This window comes from Chiroxiphia lanceolata, chromosome Z (genome assembly GCF_009829145.1).
Source record: "Chiroxiphia lanceolata isolate bChiLan1 chromosome Z, bChiLan1.pri, whole genome shotgun sequence".
NCBI lineage: Eukaryota > Metazoa > Chordata > Aves > Passeriformes > Pipridae > Chiroxiphia > Chiroxiphia lanceolata.
Window position 1 is genome coordinate 42,818,403 of NC_045671.1, and position 20,390 is coordinate 42,838,792.

Genomic DNA, 20,390 nt, shown 5'->3' on the forward strand with positions numbered 1-20,390 from the left:
CAACAAAGACAATACTACATTCCCTAATCCCCATAATGTTCTTATAGTGTTGGTTATAAGCAGTCCCATTGCTAGACAGCTCAAGTAAGGGTTAGTAAAGATCATTGGTACCTTCATTGCAAAGCCATCTATGTCAAAATTAAGAAGGGAAAGAAAGTGGTATCCGTCCCCCTGGAGGTCTTTCAAAGGATAAGTCCTACATCCCAGAAAGACTGTTAGTAAGAGTATAAATACTAAAGCTGGGCATAAGGCCATGTTTTATATTAGTATGTTCCCAAGATAGCAAAAACGAAAAGATAAGCGAGGCAGTGTTTATATAAACAACCTTTCTTGGCAGTCTTCCTGGGTTTCGGCACCAATTTTAGTATATGTGCTGCCGCAGTACATATATATACGTGTGTAGTGAATTCTTGCCTGCCATGCAGGAAGCCCAGGCCGAGTACTGTGGCGACAGGGCACCCCAGAGTGAATTGAGTCAGACAATGGGACTAATTTCAAGAACAGTTCAGCTACTATTTGGGCAAGGGAGCATGGCCTTGAGTGGGTATATCACATCCCATATCATGCACCAGCCACTGGGAAAGTTGAGCAATGTAATGGACTGCTGAAAACTACTCTGAAGGCATTGGGTGGGGGGACTTCCAAGAATTGCAATCAGCATCTAGCAAAGGCTACATGGTAAGTCAACACTAGCCAGCCCTGCCCAATCAGAGTCCCTTCACACTGTGGATGGAGACAAAGTCCCAGTAATTCACTTGAGAGGTATGTTAAGTAAAGCAGTTTGGATTAACCCTGCCTCAAGCAAAGGCAACCCATTAGTGGGATTGTCTTTGCTCAAGGACCAGGAAATACTTGGTGGATAATGAGAGAAGACGGAGAAACCCCATATGTGCCTCAAGATTTAACCTTGGAAAAAAACTAATTTGTATTCTGAGTTGTGTGTTGCAGGAAATAAGTCACCAGACAAGAAAGACCTGAACTAAGCTGATGCTGGTGCTCAACGATAAGACAGCTGTAGAGGACAAGACATGTATAAGTGCAGGATATAGGCGAGTATGGGATATGAGGGTGATGTAAAATGGTATGGAATAAGGGGTGGAGATTGTACTGGGAAACGGAAGATTGTTGATTGTTGAGGGAAACGGAACTAGGATAGGTTACCTGATGTATATTTTACGAATAAGCTATTCCATACCATGTTATGGCAGCTCAGATATAAAGAGATGAGAAGAAAACAACTCCCTCTCTTCTCTTCTGGGACAGTTGCACGGGATAGATGGCTGTTATTCGGAGGAGGAAAACACCTTTCGTGAGGAAGTAGTCTTTATTGTCAGTTTTCCCTGTGTGTATAGTGCTTATAGTTCTTTTATTTTTTCCCTCTCTGTGTAAATATAAAACTGCCTTTCTCAGCAGTCTCGGTTTTGCAAGTTTTTTTTTTTCCCTCTTCTTTCCCCCCCTTCTCTCCTCCTTTTCACTCTGGGGGAGGGTAGGCAGAGTCTCAGTGGACACCAGGCGTTCAGCCAAGGTAACTGATAACAACATTTAGGCATTGCCTGCCGCTGCAGAGCACTTTCAAAAGGAAGGTGGTTAGTAAGTTAAGAAGGTAACACAGAATTAAGAATCCATTGCAGATGAGGCAATTCAGGAGAACCTAACAGGAAACATGCCTAGATCGGGCTGTTTCTATGGGAATGGTGAGGCTGCAGCCTCAAACTTTCCAACAGCAGCAGTTCCATGATGTTTACACCACCCTTTGGGACTCTATCTGTGTCCAAGCAGGAGATCTCTGGTCAGGGTACTCCATAAAGCATGACAGGAGACATGCAGAAGTGCAATCTGTTTGTGCAGTTGAAGGATCCTTTCTACTACAAATGGGTACCTGCCTTATTCCAAATATCTTTGTTGTGCCCAAGTTATCTTTATTAAAAAACAAAAGCTCAAGACAGACAGTCAATAAGCAGTGTAAGAAACAGTTCAAAATTTTTCTCTGTGCATTATGTCACAGTAACTGCAATGAAGTGTGGTAAATGCTGCCCAGGATGACAAAACAAAGGATGAAACAGCATCTTGAGTTGCAAATTAGACTCTTCTTCTTTTAATCAGTGTTAAACACACACTTGTATCTTCTGAAGAGAAAATAGTTTAACCTGAAGAATACCTTACAGGTATAATCAACTGTTCAAGACATTCTCCCTTTCAGGGACATGCATTTTTTTTCCATTAGTCTTTTCATCTACAAATACAAAGTCAAAAATTTGACAGGATTATAATTTTCTGACAGCATCTCTTCTTTCATTCTAAAGCATCTATCACATTTGAAAAACTTACAGGCTTTTTGCATGTTATTAAACAAAGAAGTTCATGACAACAGAGTTATGAACATGAAAACCATAAGAACATTAGCTTTTTTCACTTAAAGGAAAAAATACAGAAAATTCTACCTGAGAAATTATCCCTTATATAATGTAATGTTTACCAAGTTAGCAGGATTTCACATCTCTCTCTTCTTAATTAGGCAAAGCTAACAAAGTTACCATACCAACTGAAGAGCCATCAATCATGACAAGTCACTGCCAGAAGCTGAATAATTCACTCTGGGAGCTCCAGTGGCAGAAGAAACTGGAACTGAAGGGATTGGCAGGAAAAAGCATGCAGTACACTCCAGGACAACAACAGCAGGGAAGCCCCGGAGTGCACCTGGAATACTGCAGCAGTAAAACTGTCACAGGGCTGTGGCTATGCCTACTCTCCAGAACTGGACACACTTTGGACACTGCTAGAAACTGCAGATGAACAGATACAGGTTTGCTGCAAGTAAACATGAGCTCCATCCAGTGCCTTGGCACTGATTCACCAGTACTCCTGGGTCTGTAGCATGTACTGTAGTTGTAACTCACAAGCAGCTCTAGTGCCCTTGTTGTCCCCTGCACAGCAGCACTGGAACAAACTTGGATACACACTCCTTTAAAAGTGAATATCCTCCTCCAAATTGCTGAAGAAAGCTCACTTCATTAAGGAAAAGCACAATCAGAAGCAGGAGAGAGCTGACAGGCTTCCACTTTCTTCCCAACCAAAGCCTCATGTTGCACTGACACTTCACTTTCAATTATGCTGCTGCAAATTTGAAGAAGCAGTTGTTATTTGTACACAGTCCTGCTGATGCTGAGAGGGAAGATCTGCAGTGCTCAGAGGCCTCTGTTCTGTGAGCCCATGTGAAACGGGAAACTATGAACAACCCCCATTTCCACCTACTTGCAGGAAAGCAGGGATAGCTCTAATTTTCTGAAACCCAGTCAAAACTTTCACAGGGAGAACATAGGAACTGAGATGTCAAAACCAGAATTTTATTCTTTTCATGGGAAATACATCCCAGCAGCATGCAACTTCATGTTCTTAAAAAAGAAAAAAAAGTAGATTGGAAGACATCCAATGTGGATAGTTTCTCCATCCATTCATTTAGCATTACACCGTTATCTCCTACATGTAAAGCAGGTTGGCCATGCGGATTCTATGCAACAGAAACACTCCACTCCCAAGAGCAACTTGTTGCATATTGTAGGAATGTGTCAGTCTCAAATTGAGGACGTCTGAGGTACTTGTAACTCTAGTGTTTAGAAGATGAATATTCACAGGATCTCCTTTGAAAAAAAGAGGAACTTACCTGAGATTTTTCCATCTTAACCCTCTCTGAAGCTTGAGAAGTGAACAGTCTGAAGGTTTTGATGATCCCAGGAAAGTCTAAGCCACCTGGCCACTGTTTACACTTAAAACAGTCAATGCCTGTTTACTATAACATTTCTTCTCTATTTCCTTTGTGCAGCTTTTCTTTCAGCTTCCCTTCTCTTCATCTGCCTTTCATCATCTCCTTTAACCACCTGGAAAATGCATGGTGAAGGTGAAAAAATACCTGTTAAGCAAAAAGAAGGTAAATGTCTCCTTAGGAAACACATGAGAAGTTACAAAAGGAACGGATGTTGATGCCTTTGGGAAACAGGGAATCACAAGTGGATAGTTCTGAGGGCAGCAGGCATGTTGTGACAGCAGTCAGGGGTCAGTAGATCTGGATAACATCATCCCACTCGTCGACAGGCCAGACACCATTGTCCTGCACGTTGGATGGGGAGCTCTTCCAGTCCCACACCTTCATAGGAATCTTCCAGTCTGGGCCATAGTTGGCTTCAACATACTGAAGGGTTTCACAGGGCACATGTACCTTGAGTTCTACAAACTCAGTCCAGCACAGAGTGAACTTTGGAAAGAAATACCTGTGTCATAATAAAAGAACACAGTCACTGGCAGAAGACTGACATAAACCTCTCAATAAGTAAGTTCAAGGAGAAAGCAAGCTGCTTATTCTACTATTTTTATTCTTATTTCATAACTTCTTATCTATGAAATATTATTCACATACAGGACAAGGATGTTATCAACAGTAAGTGGTGAAACTGCCTCGTGTGTAGGAAGGAGCATTCCTAATTCTTTTGCTGCTTATGCCAATATCATTCTGCCACCTATAGGAAATCACTTGGTCCCTGTCTCTGTTTTTCCAGTTACAAAAGGGGTTAAACAGTTCCCTCTTTAGAAAGGTGTCAAGAGGGTGAGACACACTTAGAGCAGTGGAAGTTCACAGGTAGATCGCAGAGTTTAATCAGGATGACACCCTATAGGAGCACAGTGTCAGAGTTGATGTGTTAAACAAATACATGCCAAAGTCTATGTACTGTTTCTGCAGAGGGTAACTCCCACTTCTGAAGCTCTGAAGACTTCCACAAAAAAAAAAAGTGAACTTAAAATTCCTTTCCACAAATTAAAATGAAACCATAAGTACTTAGTCCTTTTGAAAAAAAGTTAAAAGACTTGTGCATCTGCATGAACTAGAACCACCCCCTCCATGTTTGTTCTTGTAAGCATAAAGTTAATTTTATTTCTAAGCTCTGAGGAAACAGTATCAGAAAATAACTCTGCTTTATGCTTTAAGTGGAGGGAAAGAACAAAGTGATCAAACATTTTCTGGATATATATCCAGAGACTACTGATTAACTCTAAACTAAACAAAAAAGCAAAAGAATGCCAGGTACTAAGGGGAAAATAAGGTAAGCAAACTTTATTACTGGATTTGTGAACATCAAATAGCTATTTTGCATGAAGACAGGCTCAGAGAGTTGGGGTTATTCAGCCTGGAGAAGGTTACAGGTAGAACTTGAAGCAGCCCTACAGTACCTAAAGGGGGCTTAGGAGAGAGCCAGAGAGGGACTTCTGACAAGGGCATGTAGGGATAGGACAAGAGAGAATGGTTTTGAACTGAAAGAAGCAGTATTAGATCAGATATTAAGAAGAAATTCTTCCCTGTGAGGGTGGTGAGGCCCTGGCACAGGTTGCCCAGAGAAGCTGTGGCTGCTCCATCCCTGGAAGTGTTCAAGGCCAGGTTGGACAGGGCTTGGAGCAACCTGGTCTGGTGGAAGGTGTCCCTGCCCATGGCAGGGGGTTGGAATGAAATGATCTTTAAGGTCCCTTCCAAGCCAATCTGTTCTGTGATTCTCTTCAGCTATTACTAACCCAGGAAATAATTAATTTGTCAGAAATCAGTGGACATGTATTAAAAAAAAAGTTATCAGCAAACCACTGAAATGATATATCCTCCCGACAGAAAGCTCTGAATAATAATTCTATGGAGAACATACAGGTAACTTAAATAAACTAATCTGCAAATTAAAAAGTCAGTTGGAATTTTTACCCAAATAATTATTTAACTATTACTAAAAATCTGATGTTTACACTGACTGACAAAAACCCATGCTTTTCAGTATTGCTTCACACTACTGGAATCCTTGCTCACCATTTCCTCATGCCAAGTTGCTGGGACAAGGCTCTGGTACATACACACTACTCACAGGTTTTTTTCTTCCAATTTCAGTTTTATCAATCTTTGGACATGAAAGCACTGAAAGGATTAGACACTTACACAAAGTCCTCTTAGTTAAAAACCTACGGAATTAACTCATTTTAAGGATTAAAGCCTAAAGTACAAATCTGATTCCCAGAGTCAGTTTTTGTAGATACTTATTCTCTGCTGGAGAATGCAACAAACAGGAGGACTCAACTGCTGCAACTCCAAGACAAGATAAGGAAGATGCACATCCCTGTTTGTGTCTGCAATGCTGGGAAAGTATTTCTGTACATGGGAATGCAAAACACACAGGCTGTGAGGTTTGGAAACCAGCTCTCCAAGGAAACAGACTAAAATGGACTATGAAAAGATATTTTAGAGACTAAATGAGAGAAGATTCAGTTTTCCACGCTTTCATGTGGCAAGATGTATAGAAAGTATGCTTTTGCAAATATTTAGCTTTCTGAAGAGAACATCTTTTACATTTCAGGTTTAAAAACATAAATATCTTAGAAGAGAAATTCCACCCTTCTGTGTGATGATCTAGTAGCAACCAATATCTCTTCTGATATCACATAATCAGCTAGTGAAATTCCTTTAAATTGTTAGAGTGGATTTAGGATTCAGCATGACCAAACAATCACTTCCCTTTTGACTGACCTCCTCACTTTACCTTCTTCCAAAATTTTGACAGGGCTAAAGGCTGGAATTATTTGGCTAAGGATTCTGAACAGCTATGTTCTATCAGGGCTCGGGGCCTTTATAATGGTAAACAAGCAGTTTTCTTGCTCCTTTTCTGTATTCATTACACTAAGACTAAGAAGCACTAGCTCAGAACTAGAGGGTTGGCTTCCTTACACTCCTATGCCTAAGCAAAGTTATTATCTAGTTCTTATTGAACTAGAAAGCCGCGTTTGTAACCTTTAAGAATTAAGAAACTAAGACAAGGACTAAGACACTGTCACCAACTGGATGTTCTGCCACAGTGTTCACTAAGTTCCTATTAGACAAATATAAGCAAATACAGTTCAGGCAAAATATAAAAGATGGAGCAGATCATCCTAAGTGCAATCACGCAGCACCTACAGGACGGACAAGGGGATCAGACCCAGCCAACACGCGTTTAGGAAGGGCAGGTCCTGTCTGACCAACCTGATCACCTTTTACGATCAGGTGACCCACTGGGTGGATGAGGGGAAGGCTGTGGATGTGTCTACCTGGACTTCAGCAAAGCCTTTGACACTGTCTCCCATAATATACTCCTGAAAAAACTGGCAGCCCATGGCTTGGACAGGGTTAGGAACTGGCTGATGGCCGGGCCCAGAGAGTGCTGGTGAACGGTGCTGCATCCAGTTGGTGGTCGGTCACTAGTGGTGTCCCCCAGGGATCAGTGTTGGGCCCAGTTTTGTTTAATATCTTTACAATTTAACTAAGAAAACGTATATTCAGTTTGTTGACTAGATTAGGAAGCTGTTGCTCATTTAATACTGAAGGGTATGAAACAAGACACCTAGGATCCTATTCAAAATTCCATTTTCACAACATGAACAATACGTAGTCATGTGCATTGCTGTCACAACACTACAGTCAATAAAGTATTCCAAATCATTACCTTAAAATCCCAAATTATGGGGTTTACTTTGCAAGGACAGTTGAGGTTTTTTTGCCATAATGTCTCCTCATTACGATAGTTGCCTAAGGATTAGTTTTCTACTGCAAAATTGATTTGTGTTTTAGAGATTTCTTTCTCATCTTGGTGTTTATGTAATTTTGGAGCTTGTCACAGTCAGATAAGATCTGCTTGATACATGATATGCCAGCACTGCTTTGGATTTCCCAAGCCCAGTACCTCCCTAGTAAAGCACAGGACTGTTCTCTTTCTAGTAGCCTGGTCTCAGAGTGCAAAATCTCCACAACACAAAAAATGCCAACACTAAACAGTAACTTCAATTTCTTTCCTATCAGTGGTACAAATCCAGTTCTTACTTAAATTTCTTGCCCGATTTGGCCTGAGTTCCTCCATTCCATATGTGGTCCTCCTCTTCATAGAAGAAAAAAACATCAAGTTTCACATCCTCTTCTCCCTGGAAAGAGAGTTCCAAGCTGTCTTCCACCTGCAAGACAAAAATACACAATGTATATACACATAAAAATACAAGGCAACTTTCGTCAGCTGGTTAGAAAACAAAATTATTTTCATCAGATACACAGGGTGACTCCTATCCTAAGTGAAGAAAACACACTAATTGTGCCATTTTTTTAAATGCCTTAAGAACCTTAGAAATTTTTTTGCACCTCAGTGGAACTACCTTCCCTTTCTTCCCTTTAGCCCCAAAACCTTCAGCACCATCTCCTTGCCTTCTGCTACAAGCAAAATAATCTCAGTGCCAATCCTCCGAATATGACAAGGCCCATCCAATCTCAGGGACTAAATTCTGCCTTATGTTTCCTCAGCACCATTGACACAGATGATACCCCTTTAAAACTCATTAAACACTTCTGAGGTGAAATTCAGACCTCCCAAACAAAGCTGAAGCTATTAAGAAGGGTATTTTCCACACATAGTCCAAGAGAACACACAAAAATCAGCAATTCTTTGTTTAGGTAAAACCCTACTGAGTAAGCATCTGATGAGGAGATTTCAGATACCCACTTCTACACAAGTGATCTGCAACTGTACTCAAACTTACAAATCTACATGAAGTAAAGTGTTCATTATCTCTGTACCTTGCCAAATTTGTGCTTCAGTGGCAACCCTGCCTTCTGAAAGGCTGGAATGATTTCTGCTTTGTAGTCCCTTATAAAGATTCCCAAATCCACATCTTTGCTGTGAGGAATGATATTGCACTGTCTATACCAGCCTAAGGGGGAGAAAATAAACCAAAAAAAAATTAAGTTTAATTGAGGAACACGAATTCAGTAGAACAAAAGCAACATAAAAATGAATTGCCATGAGGTCACCAGGCAGAAGGCTTTGATTGAGGCCATAAACAAGACTTCTGCCTTTCTCTAGTTTGAAATGAACCACAAAGAAAACAAATGTTACTGCACTTACAGTCACAGCTCTTTCCCCCCAGAAAGCCAAGAATGAGAGCGAAAGCACTAACTCTTTCAAAGATAAAATATCTTCAGTTTTCTAATCTAAATGTCTTTATAGAAAAAATATATTCTTTATCTGGGCCCAAATCTAATCAGCAATGAACAGCTACAGGGCAACAGCTGTGCTTCTATTTGCAACTATTGTTTTATAGAGCATCCAAGATGTTAATCATCTTCCAATCACCACTGCAAAAGAGAAAGACAAGAAGTGGGACACCCTTTTGTCTGTTTCATTAAGGGAGCTTTTAGTAACTGTTCATTCAGAAAATTACATTCCCCAGGATTAAAAAATACAAGTCAAATGTGCACACACAAGTTTTCACAAACTGTTTCAGTACCAAAAGAATCCTCACCAGGGATAAGGTACTACTTCCATCTTCAGTAGAACTGAAAGCTTGCATTACCTACTCTAATAGGCTCACATTGTATTAGAAGATGGTTTTTAAAAATAAATAAACATGAACTATGTTTTAAAAGTCAGTGATATGCATTAAATTGGATGGGGAGAAAAATCAGGCAAGTCTACATGTACAGCAGAAATATGTGTCCGTCACTGGGTTTCCCCACTAGCATTTCAGTAAATTCCAAGTCACACAAATTAGGGAACTGTTGATTACTTTCTAGCAATGATGAACACAACAAAGATAACTGTCAAAAATGCTTCAGTGGAAATTTGCCCAGCATCTCCAGGGCTCAGGTTTGTAAAGAAAGCATTTTGTCCGGAGTAGAAAGGCCTATTTCAATACAGCTAATGCCACATATTACCTTCCAACCCAGTACATTTGGCCTCTGCTGACACCACAAGTAATGGAGGATGAAATGTTTAAAATTTCAGATGAGATTAAAAATGCAACACAACACAAATGTTTTACCAAGGCATGTTCCACTGCTCAGCCAGAACTTTACTCCCAGGTTATTGAGTGTCAGGGCAGCCAGGTGAAGCAAGGATTTTGCTTTTATTCTGAATTCCACTGCATCAAGAGAGGCATCATCGGGATACAACTGGAAGGCAAAGGAAGAGTAAGAAAGTTATTGTCAGAGAGCAAACATGTCCCTTAATTCTTTTTAGTGTACCGAGGAAAAATTACTTTAAAAAATTTACCTATCTAATATCTGGACTAGTATCTGGTTTTACATATACAGCCCAGTTTGAGACCATGCACTGAAACGGCAAGTTTAAATTTAAATTCTGGAACATCAATCTTCAGTATTTCCAAACCAGTAGAATGCAAATTCACAGTAGAGTAGGTTAAGAAATTACATATTAGACACTGATTCTCATCGTTTTGCAGCAACGTGGATGAGCCCTCGTTCTGCACATGCTGAAGTCAATAACCTGAGCCCAGGGGGAAGAGAGGGCCAGAATCAGTCCCCTTCGGCACATTAAGGCTTTTCCAACTTCCAGGACTCCATGATTAGTTTATCTGGCGCCACCAAGTGTTACAACTGGATGTTGAATGTTAAGGAAAAACGGCCACGGAGTAAACACCATGAACACAAATTCCTGAACATCTTCCAGCCACACTTGTGGCAGGATCTGCAAAATCAAAAATCAGCACTTTGTCAGTGCAAAGCCAAAATCAGAACGGCAGGCTGGGCAAACGTCACCAAGTATAACAAAAGAACAACACACCGCTCAGCCTCATGGAAGAGCTCTTGGGCAACAAACAGCTGAAATGAATACTTTTCTAAACAGGTGCTACCTGCTTATCTCAGTATTCAAGCTCCAGCAAAGTTCAATAAACATTCAAAGCCACATTTTCTCTGCCTGGAGGTGAATATTGCCTGGAGGCTCCAGAGCTGAAGGGGAATAGACATTCCTGTCTTTCACATGAGAAGTGACAACACACCCTGGGGTAAAGTGACTGTCCTGCTACACGTACAGGAAACTACAGCCTATTAGACTGAACAAGAATGGTTCTCCCTTTCCCCAAGACATAAATGACTGAAGAATGGAGCATCCACTGTCCTTTTTTCCCCTTTCATGAACTCAGAGATAGCTCAGATTCAGTGACCTGATTCTGCCTCCACAGTCTTAATTGTTTAATTGTCTTAATTAATTAACTCTTGATCACTTTATAACTCTTTTATAACTATGCCCTTTCAAGTTATAAGGACAAAATGCTGCCCAGACTGCAGCAGAAACTTTTCTACTATCTACTAAATCAGCTAGTAATATAATGTTCTAAATAGTGGTAAACCCATTAGCTTACATAGTCAAAAAAAAGCAATGAAATAAGTCACTTTGGAATAAATATACCATTTCAAATGAGCCAAATGAAGAACATGAAAGTGCAGCACATGGTTCAAAAAATGTAAAGTGAAACACTACACAAAACTTTGAGAATTGCCATAAGAAAAGTTTTCAGCCACAAAGATATACAACATCTTACTCTTATTTACATGAGACCTATTTAACAGTAAGTGTGAGAACTATGGACATGTTGGCTCCCTCATAATCTTTAGGTAAGGTTTTGATTTTATTGCCACTTAAACTCTGTGGAATGAGAATCAGGGTCTGTGTTTAAGCTTTAGGTATGTAAACAGTCCCATTTAGGCAAACAGTGAACTGTTCCTAGGTTTGAATCAATCAGTGAGAACACACATTACATCCTAGAGACACCACCTGATTACCACTAACCTGTAAGAAAGCCCGAGCTTCTCTGTACCTACATTCAAGGAATCTAGAGTTTGACATCTCCTCTAGAAAACTGGACGGATTTTTTGGGATTTGAACTTTTAAGTCGTCGATGAAAACATGCAGAAGTTCTGGTCTGCAGGGAAAGGAAGATAACATATTACCCCATTTAATTCCCTTAAAAACCACACGGTGCTTCTTCCTCTAACTTCAGTTAAAATCTTAATGCACACTACAGGCAGTGGTTCCTTTGTCCAAATGCAACCAAACCCAACTATACTAAAAAAAAGGCAACACGAGCTTCAACAAATTCCCCATACACTTTAAAAATTTTGTTTAAAAAGAATTTCTATGCCTACAAGCCCATAGTTAGTTTGTCAGATCACTGATTCCTTTACTGACTCACAATTTGCACTGAATTTGTTCAGAAATGTTTAGTGCATTTGAAAATTCAGGCTATTTGGTTAGTTGTCTTAGTGTGGGATGCACTTAAGAACCAAATTTTACCCTGTACTTTAAGGCTGTTTGCTTTTAAAAATTAGAAAAGAATCCCCTCAGAACATTAAGAGCATGAGTTAGATCCAGTGGTTGGTACATGTCTTTATGGTACGAATGTCACCTCTCTTTATTCAATTTTTTTAACACGGATTATTTGGACTGTTCCTGAATGGATTTCTGTTGTTTCCCCTTTTCATTTAATGTTCCATACCCACACTCAACTTTTGGATACACTGTGATATCTATATCTATCTATAATAAATTTTTTGCCACTTCTACTTCACCCCTGTGTTGATAGCACAGATGGCTATCAAAAGATTTCAAACTTCTAAATATATAAATGGTAAACCACTGACCATAGCAGAAGATCCTCTGGTACCTCAGTCATGACTGCTCTTACTTCTCTCACCTTTCTGTCTGCTTCAATCTGGCTGCAGAGCAACTTGCTCTAAAATGTAGCTCTTAATTTATGAATAGTGTGAAGCTCTTGTTTTCAGGTAAATCAGAATTGGATTTACCTCCATATCTTATTTTACCTGCACTTTATGGTTCTGAATTACACATGAGGTAAGTTTTACAACCTGGCTCCAGGAAAGAGTGTAGTTTTATACACCGAAGTTATTTTGGAAGTGCTATTATGGCTTTTTACTTCCCCTCTTTCAAACTCACTTCTCATATGCTCCAGGGTAGCGACCAAAGTGGAGTTTCCGGAAAGGTACAAACTTTCTGTCCATGTGCTGCTTGAGCCTCAGGGGACCATGCCACAGGTAATTTCCACTTCTCTCATAGAAGACCACCAGGTGAATGGCATGAGATGCAAGCTTGAATATGTAGTGCAAGGGAATTTCCATTCCAGACAGGTCATCCATCCCATCCAAGCGGGGGTCCTTGTTTATAATCTTTAGCCACTGGAACCCCATTTTCTCAGCAGTTCTAAAGAGACCCACCTAAAAAGCAAGAGAGGTAGGAGCTGGGGCAGGCTGAAGATCAGAAAAACAAACACTGAATGCTGAATTGCTTACTATTAACTGACATTATTATCCATTTTCACTTTTTTATCAGACTTAAGCACAAATGAATCGAAAATTTCTATGATGAAGATCAACAGCCACAAGCAACTCCAACCACCTTATTTCCTTAAATTTTGTCCTTCAAACTATTCAATAAAACAACAAATAAACATTGTAAGCCATGCCTGGACTAGGTTTGCTCCTTGCCATAGCACCCTTCGCTGCATTCTCAAACCATCCTCTAAAATTACTCTTCTGCCAAACTTGGTGTTCTTAAGTCCTTGAATAACAACACCACTAATACAAAAAAATACTACTGCAAAATCTTCTTTTATAAAGCAAATAAATATTTGTCTGAATCTCACCAAACACAGAACACTGCACTAGGTAACAGGGTTTCATATTTCCATAGAAAAAGGGAAAGAAACTCTGGCTGATAAGAAAAGGGCCAATCAGCATCTGAAAATCCTTCCAATTGCCCTTCCTTGAAATGTTTTATATAAGCGTATCAGCTTCTCTTCTGGATGCTACAGATATTAGTGAACCACAAAGGAATGAGGAGATGGATTTATATCAGTGTGCTGCCACACAAACTTATTCTCAGTTTCTTTAATTCCTTTACAGTCATGGGTAAAACAACTGCTGATCAAGTCCAGAGTGGCACTACTCTTGAGTTCTTCAGTGAAATAGTAACAGACCATTTCTGTCTCCTGCTTTTTCTATTTAAAAAAAAAAAGCAAAAAGCAGTTTGTCACTGGTATCTTTAGTCTGTACAAATTAAATCTAATAAATATTTCCAGATTAGACTTAATTGATGAGATAATCTTAGATTCAATTTTGTCCTTCATCACGAGCTATATCTCTATTTTTAACACATCCAATAAAAAAAAAGCTCCTAACACCAAAGAGAAGCAGAGGTACCAAAGATTTAAGTGAAATGATACTAAGTACCAGGATGTACTAAAAGAAATGTAAACCAGCAGACTACGATCATCTTTACAGTCTTGTCACATCAATACCTGCATTTCCTCCTTGACAAATCCCAAACTCCAGATTTATAACAGCTGCACCTACATCACAGACTTAAGGTTGTCCTTCTTCCTTTCTAACAGATCTTCTTTCTTTTCTTTTTGTGTGGCCTCTTATTGCAAGTGTTTATGAATATTCTAAGAACTTCAAGCTCTCTGTAAATGACCCTTACTGCATCCAGGCTAGTACCTGGATAACTTTTACTTTAAAACAAAGTTTCCTCTGCCTAAAATATTACCACAAAATGAATTCAGACGCTTTCATACAAACAGGAAAGTACTATGTCACAGCATCACAGAACAGCTGAATGCATTACAATACACAAATGTGTACTGCAGACAGACACTTACTTCATGTTTCCATGTTTTGTCCAGTAGTGCAAACGTAGTGAAGTCTCTTGAAGCACAGAAATACTTGCATTCTGGACTGGGGCCATCAGGAGAGCTTCTGATCTGCTCGATGTCTTTATCAACCAGTCCCAGAATCAAAGGATCAATCAAATACACTGGAATATTATGGCTGGATATTAAGCCTAGGAACTTCCTAACAACGTGCTATTTGACAGAGGACAGAAACACCATCTTTAAGCATACAGAGGTCAATATTAAACACTAATATTATATATATATATATATATATAACATTAAAACTCTGATAGAGAGAAGAAAACTCAAACCACTGAAAGGAGATCTTATCTCATAATACATCTGCTGAGTGTACATTTTACTTCCACAAACAACTGTCCAAATGGAAGTTTTCTCTTTCATAAGAACAGACTGCTCTCAGGCTTTTCAGGTCTCTAGGACTAGAGTAAAAACCTCCCAGTTTCAGTTAGAACTTTCTACAACTCTGGAGTGCTAGACTAAAGAAAGGATTCTAGGCTAAACTCAAGATTTTTTCCAACTCTAGACTGAGTTGGAAAGCACTTGAATAAACCAGAGATTATAGAATGAGATGTGATGTGTATGTGGCTGCTGAGGGACCTGACTGCTGTAATTTTAAGCTTTCTCTGCAACATCTTTAAAGGTCTTAGTGATCAGAAGCTGTTCTGAGAAAAGGTACATCTTGTGCCATCTTTAAAAAGGAGGATCTGGGGAACTCTGGTCACCTTAAACTCAACCCCCAGGAAGCTTCTGGAGCAACAGCTCCTGTAAAGTCCCATCCAAACACATAAAGGACAAGGATGTGTCTGGGAAAGCCAGACAAAGGTACACTGCATATAACCACAAGGCAAAGGCCATGGACACTGTTTACACCTGGACTTTTCCAAGGCTTTTGACTCAATCCCAAACAGGGAGCCCAGACCTCAGGTACAAGGACTGCTGTACATGTGGGAGGACTGACTGAGAAGGTAGGATGCAAATACTAAGGGGTTAAAAGCTTTACCAGTCTCTGTACCATCTCTGTGCCTGATGAGAGGATTTATTAACTTGACTCAGTGGAGAATTTTAATCAAGTTCATTTAAATGTCTGTGGCACACAGATGGCATTGACAGCAGTCATAGTCATCCTACTATTTAAAATGTAGCTGATGTATTTAACTATAATGTTTAAACTTAATGGCTTAGAAGCTCTGGCTTCAGAGAGATGTGGAAACACAAGGACAGGATGTGGGTGACCAACAGAGTTTTGGCAGCAGCATTACCTGTGTGGTACAGGCAGAAACAAGGCCACCCTTTTAGTGATTTCAGTTACATGGAGCTAAAAGCTAACTGATGTGCTCACAATACACCTGTAACTAGAACTGGCAGATAAGACTTATGATATGAAGCAAATCTGGGCAAAAGTGTCTACTTCCCCTCCCTTACCCCATCACTTCTCTAGGAAAACAGATGCTTTCATTTGAAACTTAAATAGCTGGTAGAAAGAGATGGCCTTGATGTCAAGCCATCAAGAGAAACACATTGAAACAGAGTATTCTGGACAAATCACTGCAGGGGCCCTGGAGAAAGCAGTGGGTCCCTGGCAGGACCCTGGAACATTCTGCTGTGTCACTGATGATGTGCTAAGAGCCAGTTAAACCTTGAGGATAACCCTGCCCACAGACTGGGAGCTGACTGTGACACCCAACACCAAGGGATGTCATCTCCAAGAATGGTGAGACATTCCTGGCACAAGCAAGCAGCCCATGGAGCAGCTGGTCTGGATTATGTCCAGGAGGAGCTCTTAACCGGAGCACCTTCCCTCTTGCTCAGCAGAAACAGGGCCTTTAAATGGCTATTTTGCTAACTAGCAATGTTATCGTGTTGCATTTCGACTGAAAGGCAGCCAGCTCCCAGCACATCCTTCCCTTTACCTATCTATTCTGTTTTTCCACTGGGAGATCAGTTAACAAAAGACTCCTGTAAGAGTGTTTCCAAACAAATCCTAACTACAAATATGATAACTGAGCTTCCCATTCCCCCCCAAGGGTGAGGTGATGTGTTGGCTGTGCTCAATCCTGCAAACCTTAAGCAGGACACAGCAACAACAACCAAAAAAAAAAATCTCATTTCAAGTACCTAATGGCATCCCTGCCATTGGGTTATGAGGACTGAAATTGTTTATATTATTATTATTATATGGAACTATATCAAGAGGGAAGAGACTTGGACCCTGAGTTTGCAATTCCATGTGAGTTCTTGATGAGACCTGGGGAAGAGCTGTATGAACCAATGGCATGTACATACCCATCTAGTGCTGTCCTGGCCTGACTGGCTTCCTCTGACTTTGGAAAAAGCTGCTCCATTCTATTAAAAAAAAAAAAAAAAAAAAAAAAAGATGGGGAGGAGAGAGAAAGATGAGAAAAAACCCCAAAGTTTCAGCTGAATCCTTGCTTAGGATTTCTTAACAAGACATTCATAGACTTTTATCCAAGTAAGCACTTCAGAGTTATAGCTGTGGTTTTGCCTCTGGTCACTCAAGTGCAGCACTGAATGTGAAATCAAACAACTTCCCTGGATTGGTTTATTTAGAAGTACAACACAAGCCTCGGGGACCTCCAGACATGCAGGGATTGTGTGATGAGGCCTCAGGTTTCCAAGTCAGTATGCCAGTAAACATAAAATAGGGAGATGACAACACTATCAGGCAAATACCACTGGGGAAGAGAGACAGCAGGACTGTGCCTCAGTCTTTCCAGGTGTAATTCTAGACAATTTAATCCTAAAGATAAAGGTCAGGGCAGCTTGTGGTTCAGCTTTTAAGCTTTTCAAAAGTAGGAAGAATTTCTCATTCACAGCCTTGACGTTTAACCATCAGAAACTGAAGAAAGAAGTCAAAGGTTGCAGCACCACCTGGCACTAAAACTGCCTGCATTAATTAATTAAGGAAAAAAAAACAAACCCCAAAGTCAGGAAACTTGATACCTACGCAGTTCTTCTGTAAAAAAGAGTTCCTCCGTTGCAACTGTAAACTATGAAAACACCTGAGTAATTAATTTACAGTAATATTTACCTAATTTACAGTAATAATTAACTCTTTCTGTTACAAGAAAATCACTTGCCTGAGCATTCCGGGTATAAAAAGCAGGTATAAAAAGCATTCCCGGTATAAAAAAGCAGGTATAAAAAGTATTCCCGGTATAAGAACAGGTCTTAATCTGTAATATGGAGAAAATCATGAACACTGAGACACAAAGCACTAAAACTGCAGAAAACGTTGGGTTTTCTGTCCAGGACACCAGTGTTGAAAAACCCGTGGCCAACAGGTGGCCAACCAAGGGTCCTGGTTTGACTTCAGTTTTCATATAAAAGTCTTTGAACAAGAGTTGAGACTTAAAAGCCGTGGCGGCTTAGCGCTGGAGCATCATTCCCATGGGATGCCCCTGGATGACACAGTGACTTGGATACTGGGCTGACAACGGAAACCTGACTGTACCCCTGCTACCAGACACTGTCTCCTCGCCCACACTGCAGGAATTTCGAGCCGCTCCAGGGAATTACGGGGGAAGGGGAGGGGGGGGAAGGGGGCGGGATGAACGCCCACAAAGCCCCTCGACGACGGCAGTGACCACCCACTCACGCCCAGGGGCAGCGCTCCCTTACCTTCTGCGACAGGTAGAACTTGTAGTAGCAGAGCTGGAAGAGCAGGAACACGAGGCTGGCCAGCGACAGGAGCGCCAGCACCGCGTTCCTGTTGATTTTCTGCATTGGGAGCCCCTGGAGCGCGCGGAACCCGCCTGCCCGGCTGCCCTCACCGCACAGCGGCTTCATGCCGTAAAGCGCCCCCGCCGCAAAGCCTCGTGACACGCCTCCTCTCGCCGTCGTAAAGCTCCCCCAACCACCACCCCAAAAACCCCCAAACACGCCCTGGATAAAAAAAAAGAGAACGGAGGCACATGGAGGTTCTAGGATTTCTGTATTAGTACAAAACATCGTGTCACACACGCACGCCCCCTTGCCCTGCGACCACCGCCCTTCTCCCACGCCCCGCTCCATCCCCGGTCCAGGATGCTCGGTCACAGGGGCCACCGGGACCACCGGGACACGGAGGACCACCGGGCTCTGCTCCGAGGTGAACACACGCCCAGGCTCCTCCCTGCTACAAACAAAGTGATGCTGGGGGACAACACCAACACAAGTCACCCCACGACCACCGTCCCCACCAACAACCACCGTCCTTCAACTAAAACACTGACAAAGCCCAATATTCTTTCAGATTATTCCCCCAGTCTTCATATGAAACACGGGACGAGGGAGGAAGTAGGATTTATACACTTGCCTCTGCTTTTTTTTTGTGTAGAAGGCAGCTAAGAAATAAACCTGTCACCTCTTGCCATTTATTTAATATTTGGTGTTTGCAGAAGCACCTATATCCCCTGGATGTTTTTTTTTAATCATCCTGACACTGACATCCGTTGTTGCAGTTCATACAGTTTTTCTTCATACTGTTTTCCACAGAATCAAATGGGAGCTACACTCGTGATATATTAAGAGCTCAAAGGGAAACCCTTTAGTTCTTCACAAGTTGTGAAATTGTTTTAACTCTGAAAGATTACCAGCAATCATTACTAAAAAACAAAACAAAAACAAAAACCAAAAAAAAAGCAAGAAAAGAAAAGAAAATTGAACTCCTCCTCTTGGTCACAGAGCAGAAAATTTCTGTTTTGCCACCACACAGCATCAGCTCCAGAGCAGAGAGTCTGGGAGTATTAAGCACAACATGCCTGGTGGCTTCAACCACAGACATTCAAAAGGTGTAATCCACTGCCAAATCCCTGAAACGGATTCACATAGGAAAAAGGTAACTCCCTGGGCTCCAGGTGTCCCTCTCCAGCTGCAGGTACAGAACTTGCACCAGCTGCAACAAAACATCACTGGAAGCAGTGTGGCATCGCTCATCTTTGTATGATGATGGGTACTGAGAGACACTAGTTCAGGGAAAAAAAAAAACCAGTCTAAAAAAATCTAAAGTGCTTAAGGCAATTTTTCATATCCCCATTTACTAAAAAAAAAAAAAAAAAGGACTAGATGTTAGCAGCAAAATTTGACATCTGTGCAAACTATAATATAACAAATCCATCCTTTTAAGGGTAAAAAGTCACATGTTATGTTCATCTAGGACATCAGTTAAACCAAAACTTGCAAGTCACAAGTCACAGTATAAAACACTTCAAGCTTTTCTCTAACTATATGTTAAAGAAAAAAATACATTTTTACATTTGTGCATATCAAATCCACCTTGCAGGTTGCACTACAGCTTGCTAAAAAAAAAAAAAAGTTTATAATTTAAATGCTCTTACATAGGGCTGGAGATTAGTCATAGTTTGCTCTTACTACACATTAGCTTGTTGTAAACATCCCCTTTCCTTCCAAAAAGGGAAATTTAAAGAGGAACTACAGCTGAACACCCAAGATCAAGCCAGTGGTTGGGTGGTGTGAGGAGATGTCAGCCTGTTCTGATGTCTGTGTACCACAGTCCTAGACAAGAACAGGCCTCAAAACTGAATTCCCAGCAGCTGATCCCCTAAAACTCCCAGTCAGGTGTCCACTGCAATAAAAAGAAAAGGATTATACACAGATTATTGGGATAACAACATCTGCAGAAAAATGTGTGAAACAGATTCAGACACTGTTAACTAAGAACTATGTCACCTTTGAGTATCTTTGCCCCAATATCCCAACCACTGAACTTGCAGAAGAAGGTACAGATTAACTGGGAATTATTTTGTACTCTTCTCTGCAAAAAGAGATTACAGGTAACTGTTCACAATGTAAATAATTAGAGATGCTCAAGTTCCAGATGCAAA

The 20,390-nt window shown here is 40.8% G+C and overlaps 1 protein-coding gene across 1 annotated transcript; it reads right to left on the bottom strand.

Moving 5' to 3' along the window:
- Positions 1-1,898: 1,898 nt before the first annotated feature.
- Positions 1,899-18,374, bottom strand: FKTN (fukutin). Its single transcript, XM_032675025.1, has 9 exons — positions 18,187-18,374; positions 16,831-16,890; positions 14,512-14,715; positions 12,792-13,069; positions 11,628-11,760; positions 9,859-9,988; positions 8,615-8,748; positions 7,874-8,001; positions 1,899-4,265 (listed from the first exon to the last, which is right to left on the bottom strand). Exons 1-9 carry the CDS (start codon positions 18,352-18,354, stop codon positions 4,052-4,054), a joined length of 1,449 nt encoding a protein of 482 aa, XP_032530916.1. The 5' UTR covers positions 18,355-18,374; the 3' UTR covers positions 1,899-4,051.
- Positions 18,375-20,390: the final 2,016 nt, after the last annotated feature.